Genomic DNA, 15,813 nt, shown 5'->3' on the forward strand with positions numbered 1-15,813 from the left:
GTAATTTTCACATCTGTCAACACCTGCTTTCTTTTGGATTGGAATTATTATATTCTTCTTGAAGTCTGAGGGTACTTCGCCTGTCTCATACATCTTCCTCACCAGATGGTAGAGTTTTGTCAGGACTGGCTCTCCCAAGGCCGTCAGTAGTTCTAATGGAATGTCGTCTACTCCCGGGGCCTTGTTTCGGTTCAGGTCTTTCAGTGCTCTGTCAAATTCTTCACGCAGTATCGTATCTCCCATTTCATCTTCATCTACATTCTCTTCCATTTCTATAATGTCCTCAAGTACATCGCCCTTGTATAGACCCTCTATATACTCCTTCCATCTTTCTGCTTTCCCTTCTTTGGTTAGAACTGGGTTTCCATCTAGGCTCTTGATATTTATACAAGTGGTTCTCTTTTATCCAAAGTTCTCTTTAATTTTCCTGTAGGCAGTATCTATCTTACCCCTAGTGAGATAAGCCTCTACATCCTTACATTTGTTCTCTAGCCACCCCTGCTTAGCCATTTTGCACTTCCTGTCGATCTCATTTTTGAGACGTTTGTATTCCTTTTTGCCTGCTTCATTTACTGCATTTTTATATTTTCTCCTTTCATCAATTAAATTCAATATTTCTTCTGTTACCCAAGGATTTCTACTAGCCCTCGTCTTTTTACCTCCAAGGCCTCTGCTGCCTTCACTACTTCATCCCTCAGAGCTACCCATTCTTCTTCTACTGTATTTCTTCCCCCATTCCTGTCAATTGTTCCCTTATGCTCTCCCTGAATCTCTGTGCAACCTCTGGTTTAGTCAGTTTATCCAGGTCCCATCTCCTTAAATTCCCACCTTTTTGCAGTTTCTTCAATTTTAATCTGCAGTTCATAACCAATAGATAGTGGTCAGAGTCCATATCTGCCCCTGGAAATGTCTTACAATTTAAAACCTGGTTCCTAAATTTCTGTCTTACCATTATATAATCTATCTGAAACCTGTCAGTATCTCCAGGATTCTTCCATGTATACAACCTTCTTTTATGATTCTTGAACCAAGTGTTAGTTATGATTAAGTTATGTTCTGTGCAAAATTCTACTAGACGGCTTCCTCTTTCATTTCTTAGCCCCAATCCATATTCACCTACTATGTTTCCTTCTCTCCCTTTTCCTACACTCAAATTCCAGTCACCCATGACTATTAAATTTTCGTCTCCCTTCACTATCTGAATAATTTCTTTTATCTCATCATACATTTCATCAATTTCTTCATCATCTGTACAGCTAGTTGGCATATAAACTTGTACTACTGTAGTAAGCGTGGGCTTCTGACGCAAAAAAATAAAATAAATCTGTGCTTGTAACAGTCAATGAGATTGAATATCTTGTGTTGGTCTTGTTCCAAATTTGTATCTTTCGTTTCTTCTTTATGGTTGTCTTCATTTACCAAGTAACAGAGATTTACTAGAAATGTATTTTGGTGTGGGATCGTGTGATACAAACATATAACAGCAATTCTACATTTGCACCTATACTGTGCAAACCACTGTACGGTGTGTAGCAGGGGGTATGTCCCATTGTAAAAGTTATTATGATTTCTTCCTGTTCCATTCACATATGAAGTGTGCAAAGCCCAGTTCTTGGACAAATTTATTCTGTCATTGATTATTGGAACACCATTTCTTATGTTGTGAAACATGTCAGTGGTCTCGATAAGGGGCAATGAGAAACTGCATCGAGAGAATACAGACTTCTAACTGCATTTAAAGATAAAATTACAAAATTGAAGATGCTCGTCATAAGTGATGCATTTTATGTGCCACACATTTAAATACTATGTCTCTCACAAGTCTAAATGTTTCCTTATAATGGCTACTGCAAAAGTGTTACCTTAAAGACTACACAGTAACAAAATTTAACATTTCTTCTTATTTGATACATACATTGCCATATGTTTTACTTACTTCTGCTTCCTGTATTGCTCTCCTTTCTTCTTCCTCCCTCCGTCTTCGGAGATTCTCATTGTCCTGATGAGCTTCATTGAATGCATTCAGGAAGGCATCAAAGATACCAAAGAACTCATCTGGCTGTACTGACGCAGCATTATCTTCTCCAAATAGCCGGACAGCCCGGTCAAACTGTGAACGAACAAGATGAAATTCAAGCAATCGTAACGTCTTTCCATGAAGAAAATTATGGGAAATAATTGATGCACTAACATATTTTTGTATATTGGTGGGAGGGAGAGCCATGAAAAACATACCAAAAAAATTGTGTGGGGCGGTGGAGGGGGGGGGGGGGGGGGAGGGGGGGGGACACGTTTAGTGAAAATGTGTCCCAGTACAACATTAAATTCCCTACAAAAATTTCATATTCATTTTTTTTCTAGGACTAATAGTTTTGATGATGCAGGGGATGGAATAAATTGCAAATTATAAAAAATAGTGTTTTAATGCTATAAAATTAATGATTATTGTTAAATGAAGTCAGATGTAGTATGCACATTTAATATTTGTTCTTAACTAAGTGCACTCAGGGCCATATTTAGGCAGGTACAACACGTGCAGCTTCACAGGGCGGCAAAATGTTGCCATTTAAAAAAAGTTTTTAAGTATTATTTTAATGTTCATTGCATCAAGATTGAGGCATTCAATTATTTATTTGCAATATGGTGACAAATTTTTGTAGCCATCATAAACTCAGATTTTACTACTAGTCCATCTGTATAATGTCTTACATGTACGAGCATATTAAGGCTGTCAAACAGGGAGTGCACAACCTGCATGGGCACCTGCCATCGTGCCCATGCTGCATGCTACAGCATCGTCCTGGTCAGACAGGAGGCGGGCACCCGTGCTAGACGACCCTTGTCTGTGGCGTGCAGCTGGCAGGTTGTGATTTTCTATAAAGTTCGTAGCGGACAAGTGTGTGAAAGATGTTGGCAGAAACAGCAAGACTGATTGAGTTGGTGCACACAAATGTATTTTTGCTCGATATACGATACTGTGATTATAAAATTGTGATGGAAAAGGAGGCAACGAGATAGAAAACTGATGTGAGTGTATATAAAACAGGTTGCTTTTTTTCCATTTGTTTATAAATAAGTGATCTAGCACCAGTTGGATATTGGAGTGAACAATATGGTTTAGTTGAAATAACAGTGTGCTTGTACAAACTAGTGGTGTCGTAGCACAATTTAAGCTACAAGTTTGCCACTTTGACAACAGCTTCTGCAGTATCGATTCTAAGTCTATAGGTCTTAAAAAGACAGCTCGCTCTTGTACAGGCATACTGAAGGTGTCCACCACACAGTGACCCCTGCATATTTGTTTACTGAAAACTGCTTTTGAAGCCTCTTCCAGAGCTGCTGATTTGGGGAAAGGGGTCATCAGATAGCTAAATTAAACCCTTCATCAATTGTCAGAATGTGAGGGGTGGGCACGTTTGTGCCCGGGAATGGTTTTGGAAGCCAATACCTTTTCCTCGTATGAATTTGTGGAAAAATGCACGAGTTTTGAAAACTTGTTCTATCACAGTGTCTGTCATAGCTGCCCACATCGATAACCACAGAGTGGTCATTATGATCAATAACTCTGTGCAGGACAACTGAAAGAAGTTTTTGTAACAAAAATATTGTAAGCTACTGTTTTTTTTAGAACACTTCATTCTAACATGCCAGTGCAGTTAGGAAATTGCCATAGTTCCATCAATCCCGTCTCAGTTTTCTTCCAGATTTATTCTGCTGGTTCAGGTAAAAACAGTGGTTGTAAAACGTTGTAGACTTCTTGACACGTATTTGACTAAGCTAGAGACGGTTGGCCTTCCAATGTGGAATTAAAAAGTGGTGGTGTGGTATGAATCAGCAGTGACCAAATATGTGCAACAAAATGCATCCTGTGAAATAAAAGAATTTGCATAAGGCTTGACTGAAAGATGAGACTGTTCAAGCAAAATTGAAGAATCTATGAGAGACTTGCAGCAAATACCTAAAATGCATAAACGGAGAGAAAGATTCATCCAAGAAGTGACAGAAATTGCCAAGGGCAGGTCATTTGTAGTTTCTACCTGACACAGTGTCACCACATCGTACATCATAAAATGTTGTAGAGTCAGAGGAACTATTTCCTGACGATGGGGATCTAGAGGAAGAATCATATTGATTCCATAATGTCAGTTAGTCTGGCGAAAAAGCCAAAACGAAAATAAATAAATGAAGATGTAGTTGCAGTCACAAATTATCAGTACGCCAGAGACAGTAACAGGAGAGAGGTGTGAGCTAATTTAAAAATGCATCTGACGTAGTCTTTTTAAGAGATTGACACATTCAGAACGAGCGCTATCCGACAACTGGATCGCTATTACCTGACTGCGCAATGTTTGACCACAGCCGGCCTCAGGGTGCAGGGTGTTCTGAGCGCACACGCAGCCTGCTCTCTGTGTGACACTGCCTTACTGTCCACGTAATCGTGTGGGTAGTGTGTTTTTCAGTTCTGCATCCATTCGTGGTTATGTTTCCATCATATGCAACACACCATTTCAAACAGTTATAAACTTAAAATTAAGGTATATAATTCAATTACTAACTGGTTGCAGTGAAGTTGGTTCTGTTGTATTTGATACAACCAAAGTACAGTGGACTCTCGACTATATGACTCATGACCATCTGGCATTAGGCTATCCGATCTACTTCATTAATATCGTAATAATACTTCTCCATAATAAAGTGGGGATTAATTTGTTGTATGTGCTCTACTTCACCAGGGCATCGGCTATAGTGGTATGTGGTCTTTCAAAATATTTTATGCAGTCTATGTTCTTCTAACACATCTGGAGTCATAATATTAAATAAATTGCGGGAACCACTCTTCAAAAAAATGATACTTCTTCATCTGCATAGCAGACACCCAAAGTGCTTGTATTGCTAAACTGTTATTTTGTTCAGTCCTTTGTGTTGTAATTAAAAAATCTGAAATAGGTGATAAATGAAAAAAAACTTGTAGTGATTACTGAAATCAGCAAATGATAATAAAATTGGGATTCAGTTTGAAAAATAGGTGTATTTAATGGTACTGCTGGGGTCAGACGAGACAATTTATAAAACTCCGGCCTTTCCAGTTTTGTTGTTGTCCAGCTTGACCTTCCGCCACATTAGGTTGGATAGTCGGCAGTCATGTGTATGTTCAGTTTCCAACACTCTATATCACTGATTTTTTTTTCCTGCAATTCACAGTAGTGGTATGGATAGATGATCTAGGTTAAGTGGTGCTGCATATCAAAAGAAAGCTGAAGAAAAAGGACAGAGGGATTGTAAACTTCAACAGAAAACTTAGCGACTGGACTCATATATTAGTGGTAAAAATGAAAGTGAACCGTGTGGCTCTGAACGTTCAGGTGAAGTTTTGGTTCAAAACAGTAACAATGAACAGTGTAGCTCTGTAAGTGCAGATAAACTTAAAAGTTCTAAATCGTAAACAGAGTGCAGAAGTTCAAGGTTTCCGAGTTCCATAAGGATGTCAAGAGCCTGCATGCTATAAAGCAGAGGAAGTTTCCCATGCCAAGTAATGACCAATTGGGAAAACAATGACCAGACATTGGATTATTTGGTTAAAAATGGTTTTAATAAAAACAAAAATGCTAATTTTTCTATGTCCTCGTGGCGATACGCCGAAGGATCTCGGCAATGCTGGAGCAAAAGATAGTTGAAAAGGGTTTTCGTGAATGGGGAAGTCATTAATCATGAATATCTGCTATATTCTCCTAGGCACGGATCATTGTTCTGTGCGTGTTATGAATTATTTGATGAGCACCTGAGTTTGCAACATCTGGTTTCAGTGACTGGAGCTATGTTGGAATATGAATAGCTGAATGAGAAAGTTCTACCTCTCACAGAGACTACTTATTAATGTTGGAAGAAAGTGAGGAAACTAGATGAATAGAACTGACAAACTGTTGCTCACCCAGCATGAATATGAAGTTACATGTTGGAGGAATATACTAAAAAAAGTTGTTTCTGTAGTTGAGAAGCTAGCTTCTAAGGGTGTAGCATTTCATGGAGACAGAGGTGTTCATTTGCCTGTGAGAAAAATGGAAATTTCATGGTGTGTCTGGAATTAAATGTGAAGCATGATTCTTTTTTGGCTGACCATATAGCATGATTTGGTAACCCTGGAACAGAATTTACTTCATACTTTTCACCAGCAAGTTATGAAGATTTAACATGTCTAATGGGGAGGTCAGTGACCAAAAAAGTATGTACTGATGTTATTTCTTGTAAATTTTTTTTCAGTCTTATAGATTCTACATCTGATATATTCCAAAATGATCAGTTAGGTATAATATTTAGATAGGTAAATGACGATGGGCTCTTAACTGAAAGATTCCTGTCCTTTATTTATTTATTTATTTATTTATTTTAAGGAAAAAAATGCAGGTCACACTAGAGAAGCTTTTTGAAGCAGTTTTGAATGCTTTAGAACCACATGGACTGAACTTTGATAACTGTAAAGGATAGTCATATGGTAACATAGCCAATATGACTGGTGCAAACTTGCAAGCAAGATTCAAGGACCGAAATAATCAAATTTTCTTCATTTCACGTTTGGCTCACTCACTGAATCTGGCTGGGTCATGAGCTGCACAATGCTGCTCAGCTGCAATACGGTTTTTGTAGTTAATTCAAGGGTTACACAACTTCTTCGTACATTCTACTGGCAGATGAAATGTTTTCGAAACATTTTTTGATTCTGCGAGTATGACACTGAAGTCGCTGTCTACAACATGATGGCATGCTTGTGAGGACGTTTGAATGTAGATTGGAAAGCTGTGTTTTCTGCATTAAGAAAAATTTCAGAAAGTGAGGAGTGGTAGTGTTGGATGTGAAGCTGAAGGTCATCGTAGAAAGTAGTACTGAAGTAGCTTTCGTGACAGTGTTTTGTTGCATTCTGCAAGGGTGTAGCAAAGCAATGAAAAACTGCAAGCTGAGGATGTAGAAATTACTACATGTATAGATGACACTCTTGTAATGTTAACAGCCGAGCTTCATACATCTTTTCAATTCTCAAGGATTCAGCTCGAAAGAAACTTGCTGTGATCAGGAATACGGGATCAGTTCCATTTCTTTCAGCTACTGAGAATGCAAAAAATAAACAGAAAATTAAATGAAAGAAATTCTTTGATGAACCATCTGACTCAGAATAGGAACACAAATGTCCTGAAGAAGAAACAGGATCAGACTGGGTTGAGATCTGGAGAAGAATGAAAATATTGTATTCTATGTTTATATAAATTCTTCAGGATGAGTTACAGAGCAGAGTTAATGTTTACAGAGAATGTAACTTCAGATTTTCATTTCTCTCAAGTATCAACGAACTAGAAGCCATTCAAATTTATGATGCCGCAGAAACTTAGAGCCATCTGTATTTCTGATGTAGAGAACAACTTCGGTGCAGAATGTATACATTTCAGAAGCTTTCTGTTGTCTGAAAGATGATCGTGATGAATTGTCGTCTTTCATATCTCTGTGCAGTGCTGCTTTAAAAAACAAAAATGTCTATCCAAATGTGTACACAGCACTCAGGATTTACAACTGTACTCCAGCAACAAAATGTTCAACTGAAATGTCCTTTTCTGTTTTAACACTGATTGAGAATTATCTACAGATGACAGAAAGTCAAGAATGACTTGGAGTACTAGCCACAGACATGTCAGTCAGTCTGGATTTTCAGGATGAAATGAATTTGCAAGTACAAAAGTAAGGAGGAAGTCATTTCTTTAAATTTGCTATATTTTGGAGAAGGTTAAATGCATAGTGTTATATCATGTATTTGGGACTTGACTAAATTTCACATTTAACTGAAATAATTTTGGTATAGGGTATTAAGCTATAATGTTTTCTTTGTATTTATACCATATATTGTGTCCAAGTTTGATGTTTATGTAGTGGTTATTTTATTATTTTTTAGTATTTAACTTTCACGTGTGCTTTGTGTTACATATTTAAATAGTTCAGTACACTTTAGAATTGAAGTTAATGATTACACAGCTTTAGTGTTTGTAGTCCATAAACAAATATCAGTGGTGAAGTTTAGGTAAGGGGAACATAAAATAAATTACTCCATAGGGGCATCACACAATCTAAATACGGCCCTGAGTGCATTATAGCCATAAGTGGTAAATTGTACTCTGGGATGGTAACGGGCTGGGGGATAGAAGCATGATGGAAGGAAAGTCACCACAATGGGGTCAAGCACTTCCCTCCTTAGTGCATCTGCAAGCTGAAGAGCAAATGGGCAAGTCCCCAATCATTCTATCCCACTGTGCCACGAGAAGCAGCTACAGGCTGTTTCACAGTTACGCTTCCACAGCATGCTTTATAAATCAGTACCTCGTCCCCTACCCTCCAAACTCTACAGAAGCTCTCCTGCGAACCTTGCAGAACTAGCACTCCTGAAAGAAAGGATATTGCAGAGACATGACTGAGCCACAGTCTGGGGGATGTTTCCAGAATGAGATTTTCACTCTGCAGCAGATTGTGTGCTGATGTGAAACTTCCTGGCAGATCGAAACTGTGTGCCGGACCGAGACTCGAACTCGGGACCTTTTCCTTTCGCGGGCAAAGTGCTCTACCATCTCAGCTACCCAAGCATCACTCACGCCGAATCTTCACAGCTCTGTCTCTGCAATATCCTTTCTTTCAGGAGTGCTAGTTCTGCAAGTTTCGCAGCAGAGCTTATGTAAAGTTTGGAAGGTAGGATATGAGGTACTGGCAAATGTAGAGCTGTGAGGACGGGGCGTAAGTCGTGCTTTGGTAGCTCAGTCGGTAGAGCACTTGCCCGCGAAAGGCAAAGGTCCCGAGTGCGAGTCTCAGTCCGGGACACAGTTTTAATCTGCCAGAAAGTTTTACATCAGCACACACTCCGCTGCAGAATGAAAATATCATTCTGGAAAGTATGACAACAGTTTGGTTGTGATTATAGACTGGAATTAAAGAAAGAAACTTCAAGTTATCACTTGTCGGGTGAATCTTCTTCTTTTTCTTTTGTTTTTATCCTACGTCCACATGAAGTCGGCATGCTAATTATTGGAATTGGCATTGTTAATGATAGAGGAGGATGGCTGGATGGCCTTCCTATTGCCATCTCTTTACCCCCCCCCCCCCCCCCCCCCTCCCCAATGACGGAATTTGTGTATCACAACTGTCCACACCTAGTTTTATTGATGTGAAAGAGTGCAAACATTTTTATATGTTTACAGATATTGTAACTGAGGCAGGACGTAAGTACCAGCCCACTATTAACCTAGTCGGTTGTGGGACATCACCTAAAAACCACATCCAGGCTGGCCTGCACACTGGCCTTTCATCAGTAGTCGACCAGATTGGATTCGATCAGGGCTGGCACACCTTCTCGAACCCCACACATTTCGTGCTGGCTGGTTATCATTTATCAGCCACTAATAACAGGATAGTGAGGAAAATGACAAACCCGTGTCTTCATATCCTGGAAGAGGTCCTCGAGTTCCGAGAAGCGGCAGGTGGCAGAGGACAGGAACTCCCTCATGACGGGCAGGAAGCGGTCTCCTGGCACCACAGATGCCTGCGATCGGTGAAACTCGATCTCCCGCTCCACCTCCTTCAGGCCTCCCCTCAGCGCCGACATGTCCTTCTCGAGTTCCCCCATACTGTGCAATGGTCACAACTGGTTAACTTCATTTTTCTGATATCTTTGTTTCAGTTTTATTATTTATGCAAAATAAACAGTTCTCATCATCATCATCATCATCATAAATAACTGAACTTCATAAATTCCTAGTACATTTACTCTTCGGTTTTTGTTTTGTTGCTGATAATAAAAACCACTTTAAAGTGAACGGTGACTGCACAGTCACAGGACAAGGTCCACAGTATTAGGATTAAACATATCTTCATGCTTCCTACTCATTGTCAACAGCTGTTTCCTCTGACTCCACAGTGTATGAGAATGAAGATTTGTAACAAAATGTAAGGTAAAAATATAAATAAGTAGTGTGTAGTTTGCTGAAGAGGAATATGTCAGAAAGCTAACCTGAAAGTGCAATTACTCATCAGAGTAATTCTTGATTTGGATGCAGCAAAAGGATCTGAAATATGTAAAGCTACAAAAAGTTTATTTGAATCGTTAATACTCGTGTAATGTATGATATTAAATAATGTATTACAGTTAGATTGTATGACACCAAAATACCCTAAAACTATAATTTAGAATAATGTAACACTAACTGGTCTCCTATAGAATACAGCACTGATTTAATTTTGTATATTGTGGGACAGTAAACATCTCATTCTGAAAAATAATTTCACGTGTACTTTGCCTCATAGTCTAACATTCAGAGTGAAGTTATGTTCTCTGGTATAAAAGAATTCAACATGCTGCCCTCTATTACAAACCAAGAAACTAAGAAAACCTCTACAAATTCACAAGAAAATATAACACATACCTGATTAACCACTTCTGCAAATTAATTAATATCTAGATTATAAGACTGATATTTTCTACTAGTTTTACGGCAAGTAGCAGCATTCGTTGCAAAGCCGTAAGAGGAGTAATTGAGCTATGTAAATAGGCCTCTACTGTCACATACGTTGGTTATTATTTTCTTAGCAAAATGCCAATACATTCAAGTAAATGTTGAGCTACCAATAGAAGATAAACAGTAACTATCTAATGGAAGTAGTGGCTTTTTCAATGCAGAGATTCTCCTTTTAATATACTAAGTTAAATTTAACCGGCATAGGCACATGTAATATTAAGCAGTACAGTGATAAGTTTATTGTTAACACAGGGTGCAGACTAAATTTCTAAGAGTTGCTTCTATTTGTTCACTTATATTTTTGACTCACTCCACCTCTCTAAGGGTCCTCCTCCTCCTCAATGGAATGAATCAACAACAAAATATGACTGATTTTTCAGAACAGGAGGCCAGTAATTGTCCATCTCCTAATGGTGCTTCTTATTTTGCAAGCTCTCTCAAAGTTTTTCTTGTCTGATATTAAGTAACTTTAGGGTCACTGGTTAGATTTCTTCTAGTATCTGAAAGAAATGCCTGTTATTACACATTGCTACCTCACACTGCACTTAACTCCATTGAACAAATGGTGCCATTTCAGACTGAAGTCTTTTTCATTGGATGTTTTGAAATTATTCTTGACATTCTTTAGATTGATGACAAAAGATGTTATCCTTTTGATACTTCAGTCAGTTGCTATCAATGTGTAAACCCCCACCCCCCCTGCGGGCCCAAGGTATTCCTGCCTACCGTAAGAGGCGACTAAAAGGAATTTCACACCTTTCGGCCTTCATGTGATGGTCCCCTGTAAGGTTTGAACTCCATTCTTCAAAATTTTCCCGAAGAGTGAGCCAATTGGGGAAGGGTGCCTTACAAGGTGCACTGTATCCATCATGCATTGAGATCTTTACCCCACTTTCTTGTCGTCGCGTCGCATTGCAGTCCTGCCCATTCTCCATCTCTTGGGCGAGGACACCTTCCTGGATGCGTTTTTCACCATGCACAATGCAGTGTTGATTTCTGCGTTGACGATGACCATGGGCGTCTTTGCACCTGATGTCCAGCACGGTAGTCGGTCTGTTGTGGTGGGGCCGCCATGTACCCTGTTGGTTGTAGCCCCCTGACCACACAGGGATCACTCTGCTGATGGCTGCACCATTAACTCCTCACGTATGCCAAGCGGTAGATGCCCATCCCCCTGGGGCATCGGGACTCCCGGCAATAGCCATTCTGCCAGGTGGCCTTTGCTATGGCTGGGTGGCACCCGTGGGGAGGGCACCTGGTCGGAGTGGGTGACATCAGGGTGGATGACATGCGATGAAGCACAGTCCATCATCTCTTGCTGGTGGTAAAACACCAACAGTCTCTAAGTGATCATGAGCTCAATTCAACACACAGAAGTGCGACCTCCTTGGCCACAACATGGGAGGAACATCAGGCTAAGAATGGCAGCAGATCTTATTCGCCCCAGTACATTGTATGTTCGAGAGCTGATGGGGAACCTATCATGACAATAAAGCCTCAGTTTTTTGTTGCGCATTTAGAGGACAAGTTTGGGGGGGGGGGGGGGGGCCTTGTCCAAAATGAGATCTGGGTCAGTCTTGATCAAAACAGCATCCTCTGCCCAGTCACAGGAGTTAATCACTTTTAACAAGCTGGGGATGTTTCTGTAACCATCATGCCCCATAAGAGCTTAAATACTGTCCAGGGTATCATATTTCACAGAGACCTTCTTTTGCAGTCCGACGATGAGCTGCGCACCAATTTAGAGCAGGGAATTGCACATTTTTCCAGTGTGTCCACCGGGGTCCGAAGGATAATCAGTTTGGCACTGGTGTCTTCATCTTGGCCTTGGAGAGTGATACATTGCCCGAGAAGGTCAAGGTGATGGTCTACCAGTGTGATGTAGAGCCCTATATCCCTCCCCCGATGCGGTGCTTTAAGCGCTGGAAGTTCGGCCATATGTCTTCTCATTGTACTTCCAGCGCCACATGCTGAGATTGCGGATGCCCATCACATCCCAATACTCCATGTGCCCCACCTCCCATCCATGTCAACTGCGGAGAGCACCATTCACCTTGCTCGCCAGACTGCAGGATTCACCAGAAAGAAAGGAAAATAATGGAGTACAAGACCCTGGACAGACTGATCTACACTGAGGCTAAGACAAAATTTGAACACCTGCATCCTGTGCATATGAGATTGTCTTACGCCACCAAAAAGCAGCTGGTCGCAGGGTTCACACTCATCCTCAGTCCCAGAGACTGAGCCAGTGAAGTCCTCCCTGCCAGGGAAACGCAAGGAGCAGCGAGAGAAATCCAAAAAGAAAACCTCTAAGACCAAGGAAATTGCAGTGGCACCCACACCACCGCTACCTACAATCTCTGCGGCTGAAGATGAGGTGGAGATCTTGGCATCCGCTGAGGACCTAGATCTCGCCAGACCCTCAGACACAAGGGATATAGACTGCTCAGGCAATAAATCAGTGGCAGCAGGTGACTCTGAGGTGTAAACTGCCTCATTGAATATTCCATGCATTCCTAGCCTCACAATGTCGTCCTCCAGTGGTATTGCGGCGGTTTTTTCCACCGCCTGGCTGAGCTACAGCAACTGTTAAGCTTTACACCTGCCATCTGTATTGCCCTCCAGGAAACCTGGTTCCCAGCAATGCGGATCCCTGCCCTCTATGGCTGTAAGGGATAATATTGGAACTGTAGCGACTATAATCGAGTGTCAGGTGGAGTTTGCGTTTATGTCCTAAACTCAGTTTGTAGTGAATATATGCCTCTTCAAACTCCTCTTGAAGCTGTGTTTGTCAGAATAAGGATGACGCAGGAAATAACTGTCTGCAATATATATCTTTCTTCAGGTGGTGCAGTACCCCTGAATGTATTAGCTGCACTGGTTGATCAACTCCCTGAACCATTCCTACTTCTGGGAGATTTTAATGCCCATAACCCCTTGTGGGGTGGTACCATACTTCCTGGCCGAGGCAGAGATGTTGAAACTTTAGTAGCAATTTGACTTATGCCTCTTAAATACTGGGGCCGCCACACATTTCAGTGTGGCTCATTGTAGTTACTCGGCCACTGAGTTATCAATTTGCAGCCCAGAACTTCTCCCACCTATCCACTGGAGAGCACATGACGACCTGCATGGTAGTGACCACTTCGCCATCTTCGTGTCGCTGCCCCAGCGTCAGGTACATGGACGTCTGCCCAGATAAGCTTTAAACAAGGCAGACTGGGGAGCTTTCACCTCTGCTGTCACCACTGAATCTCCCCCACACGGTAACATCGATGTGATGGTTGAGCAAGTGACTAGCACAGTTGTTTCTGATGGAGAAAATGCTATCCCTCTCTCTTTAGGGTGCCTAAGGCATAAGGCAGTCCCTTGGTGGTCGCCAGAAGTCGCTGAAGCAATTAAGGAGCGCTGGTGAGCTCTACAGCAGCATAAGCGGCACCCTTCCCTGGAGCACCTCATAGCCTTTAAACGGCTCTGTGCCTGTATTCGCTACCTTATCAAACAACGGAAGGAGGAGTATTGGGAGAGATACGGCTCGACCATTGGGTGCCACACGTCACTTTCCCAAATCTGGGCAAACATCTTTTCGGGTACCAGGCCCCAACAGCTATCCCCGGTGTTGCCAAAAATGGCGAGTTATGTACCAACACAAACACGATTGCCGAGCCCTTTGCTGAGCACTTTGCTCAAGCCTCTGTGTCAGAGAATTACCCCCAAGCCTTTCACACACTCAAACGGCTGCCACACACTCAAACGGCTGCCACACACTCAAACGGCTGCTGGAAGGGAACGTCCTCTCATTCACTACACACTTCAGTGAATCCTATAATGCCCCTTTTACAGAATGGGAGCTCCTCAGTGCCCTTTCACATTGCCCCGACACAGCTCCAGGGCCTGATCGCATCCACAGCCAGATGTGACTACAGATCTGACTACAAGCGACATCTTCTCGTCATCTTCAACCAGCTCTGGTGCAATGGAGTCTTTCCACCACAATGGCAGGAGAGCACCATCATTCCGATGCACAAACCAGGTAAAAACCTGCTTGATGTGGATAGCTATTGGCCCATCAGCCTCACCAATGTTCTTTGCAAGCTGCTGGAATGTATAGTGTGTCAGCGGTTGGGTTGAGTCACGTGGTCTGCTGGCTCCATGTCACGGCAGCTTCTGCCAGGGTTGCTCTACCACTAATAATCTGGTGTCCATTGAGTCTGCCATCCGAACAGACTTTTCCAGACAGCAACACCTGATTGCCGTCTTTTTTGATTTACATAAAGCATACGACATGACTTGGCAACATCATATCCTCGCCACATCGTATGAGTGGGGTCTCTGGGGACAACTCCCGATTTTTTTTATCCAAAACGTCCTGTCGCTCTGTACTTTACGTGTCCAAGTTGGTGACTCCCATAATTCTATCCATATCCAGGAGAATGGAGTACCCCAGGGCTCTGTATTGAGTGTGTGTGTATTTTTAGAGGCCATTAATGGTCTAGCAGCAGCAGTCGGGCCCTCCGTCTCACCTTCTCTGTATGCAGACGACTTATGCATTTCGTACTGCTGCTCCAGTACTGTTGTTGCTGAGCGGCACCTCCATGGAGCCATCCACAAGGAACAGTCGTGGGCTCTAGCCCACGGCTTCCAGTTTTCAGCTGCAAAGTCGTGTGGTGCAGTTCTGTCGACATCATACCGTTCATCCGGAACCCGCACTTTACCTTAATGACGATCCACTCAGTGCAGACATATCAAATATAGGACTAGTTTTCGATGCTCGATTGATTTGGCTCCCTCATCTTCGTCATCTTAAGCAGAAGTGCTGGCAGCACCTCAATTCCCTCTGTTGCTTGAGCAACACCAATTGGGGTGCAGATCGTTCTACACTGCTGCAGCTCTACAGAGCCCTTGTCCAATCCCAAATAGACTATGGGAGTGTGGTTTATGGTTCGGCAGCCCCTGCAGCATTGCATTTACTCGCTCCTGTGCACCACTGTGGGGTTCGATTGGCATCAGGAGCTTTTAGGATGAGTCTGGTGACCAGCGTACTGGTGGAGGCTGGTGGTCCCTCCACTGCAGATGAGACGTGCACAATTGCTCGCCAGTTACGCAGCACACATTCATAGTTCCCCTGAGCATCCATTACCATCTACTTTTCCCACCTGCGGCAGTCCATCTCCCGCATTGGCGGCCCAGATTGGGGCTAACAATTGAAGTTTGCATGTGGTCCGTTCTCTCCAGACTGGAGTCCTTCCCTTTACCAGCTCTACTTGCGGTCCGT

The 15,813-nt window shown here is 42.1% G+C and overlaps 1 protein-coding gene across 1 annotated transcript in view; it reads right to left on the bottom strand.

Moving 5' to 3' along the window:
• LOC126106643 (disheveled-associated activator of morphogenesis 1) overlaps positions 1 to 15,813 on the bottom strand; it is a 440,404-nt gene that overhangs the window by 41,265 nt on the left and 383,326 nt on the right. The window contains exons 19-20 of the mRNA XM_049912999.1: positions 9,455 to 9,650; positions 1,937 to 2,110 (exon numbers count right to left, since the gene is read on the bottom strand). Of these exons, the coding sequence (XP_049768956.1) occupies positions 1,937 to 2,110; positions 9,455 to 9,650 (370 nt within the window). The remainder of the gene's footprint in view (positions 1 to 1,936; positions 2,111 to 9,454; positions 9,651 to 15,813) is intronic.

The sequence above is a fragment of the Schistocerca cancellata genome, chromosome 10 (genome assembly GCF_023864275.1).
Source record: "Schistocerca cancellata isolate TAMUIC-IGC-003103 chromosome 10, iqSchCanc2.1, whole genome shotgun sequence".
In the NCBI taxonomy this organism is placed as follows: domain Eukaryota; kingdom Metazoa; phylum Arthropoda; class Insecta; order Orthoptera; family Acrididae; genus Schistocerca; species Schistocerca cancellata.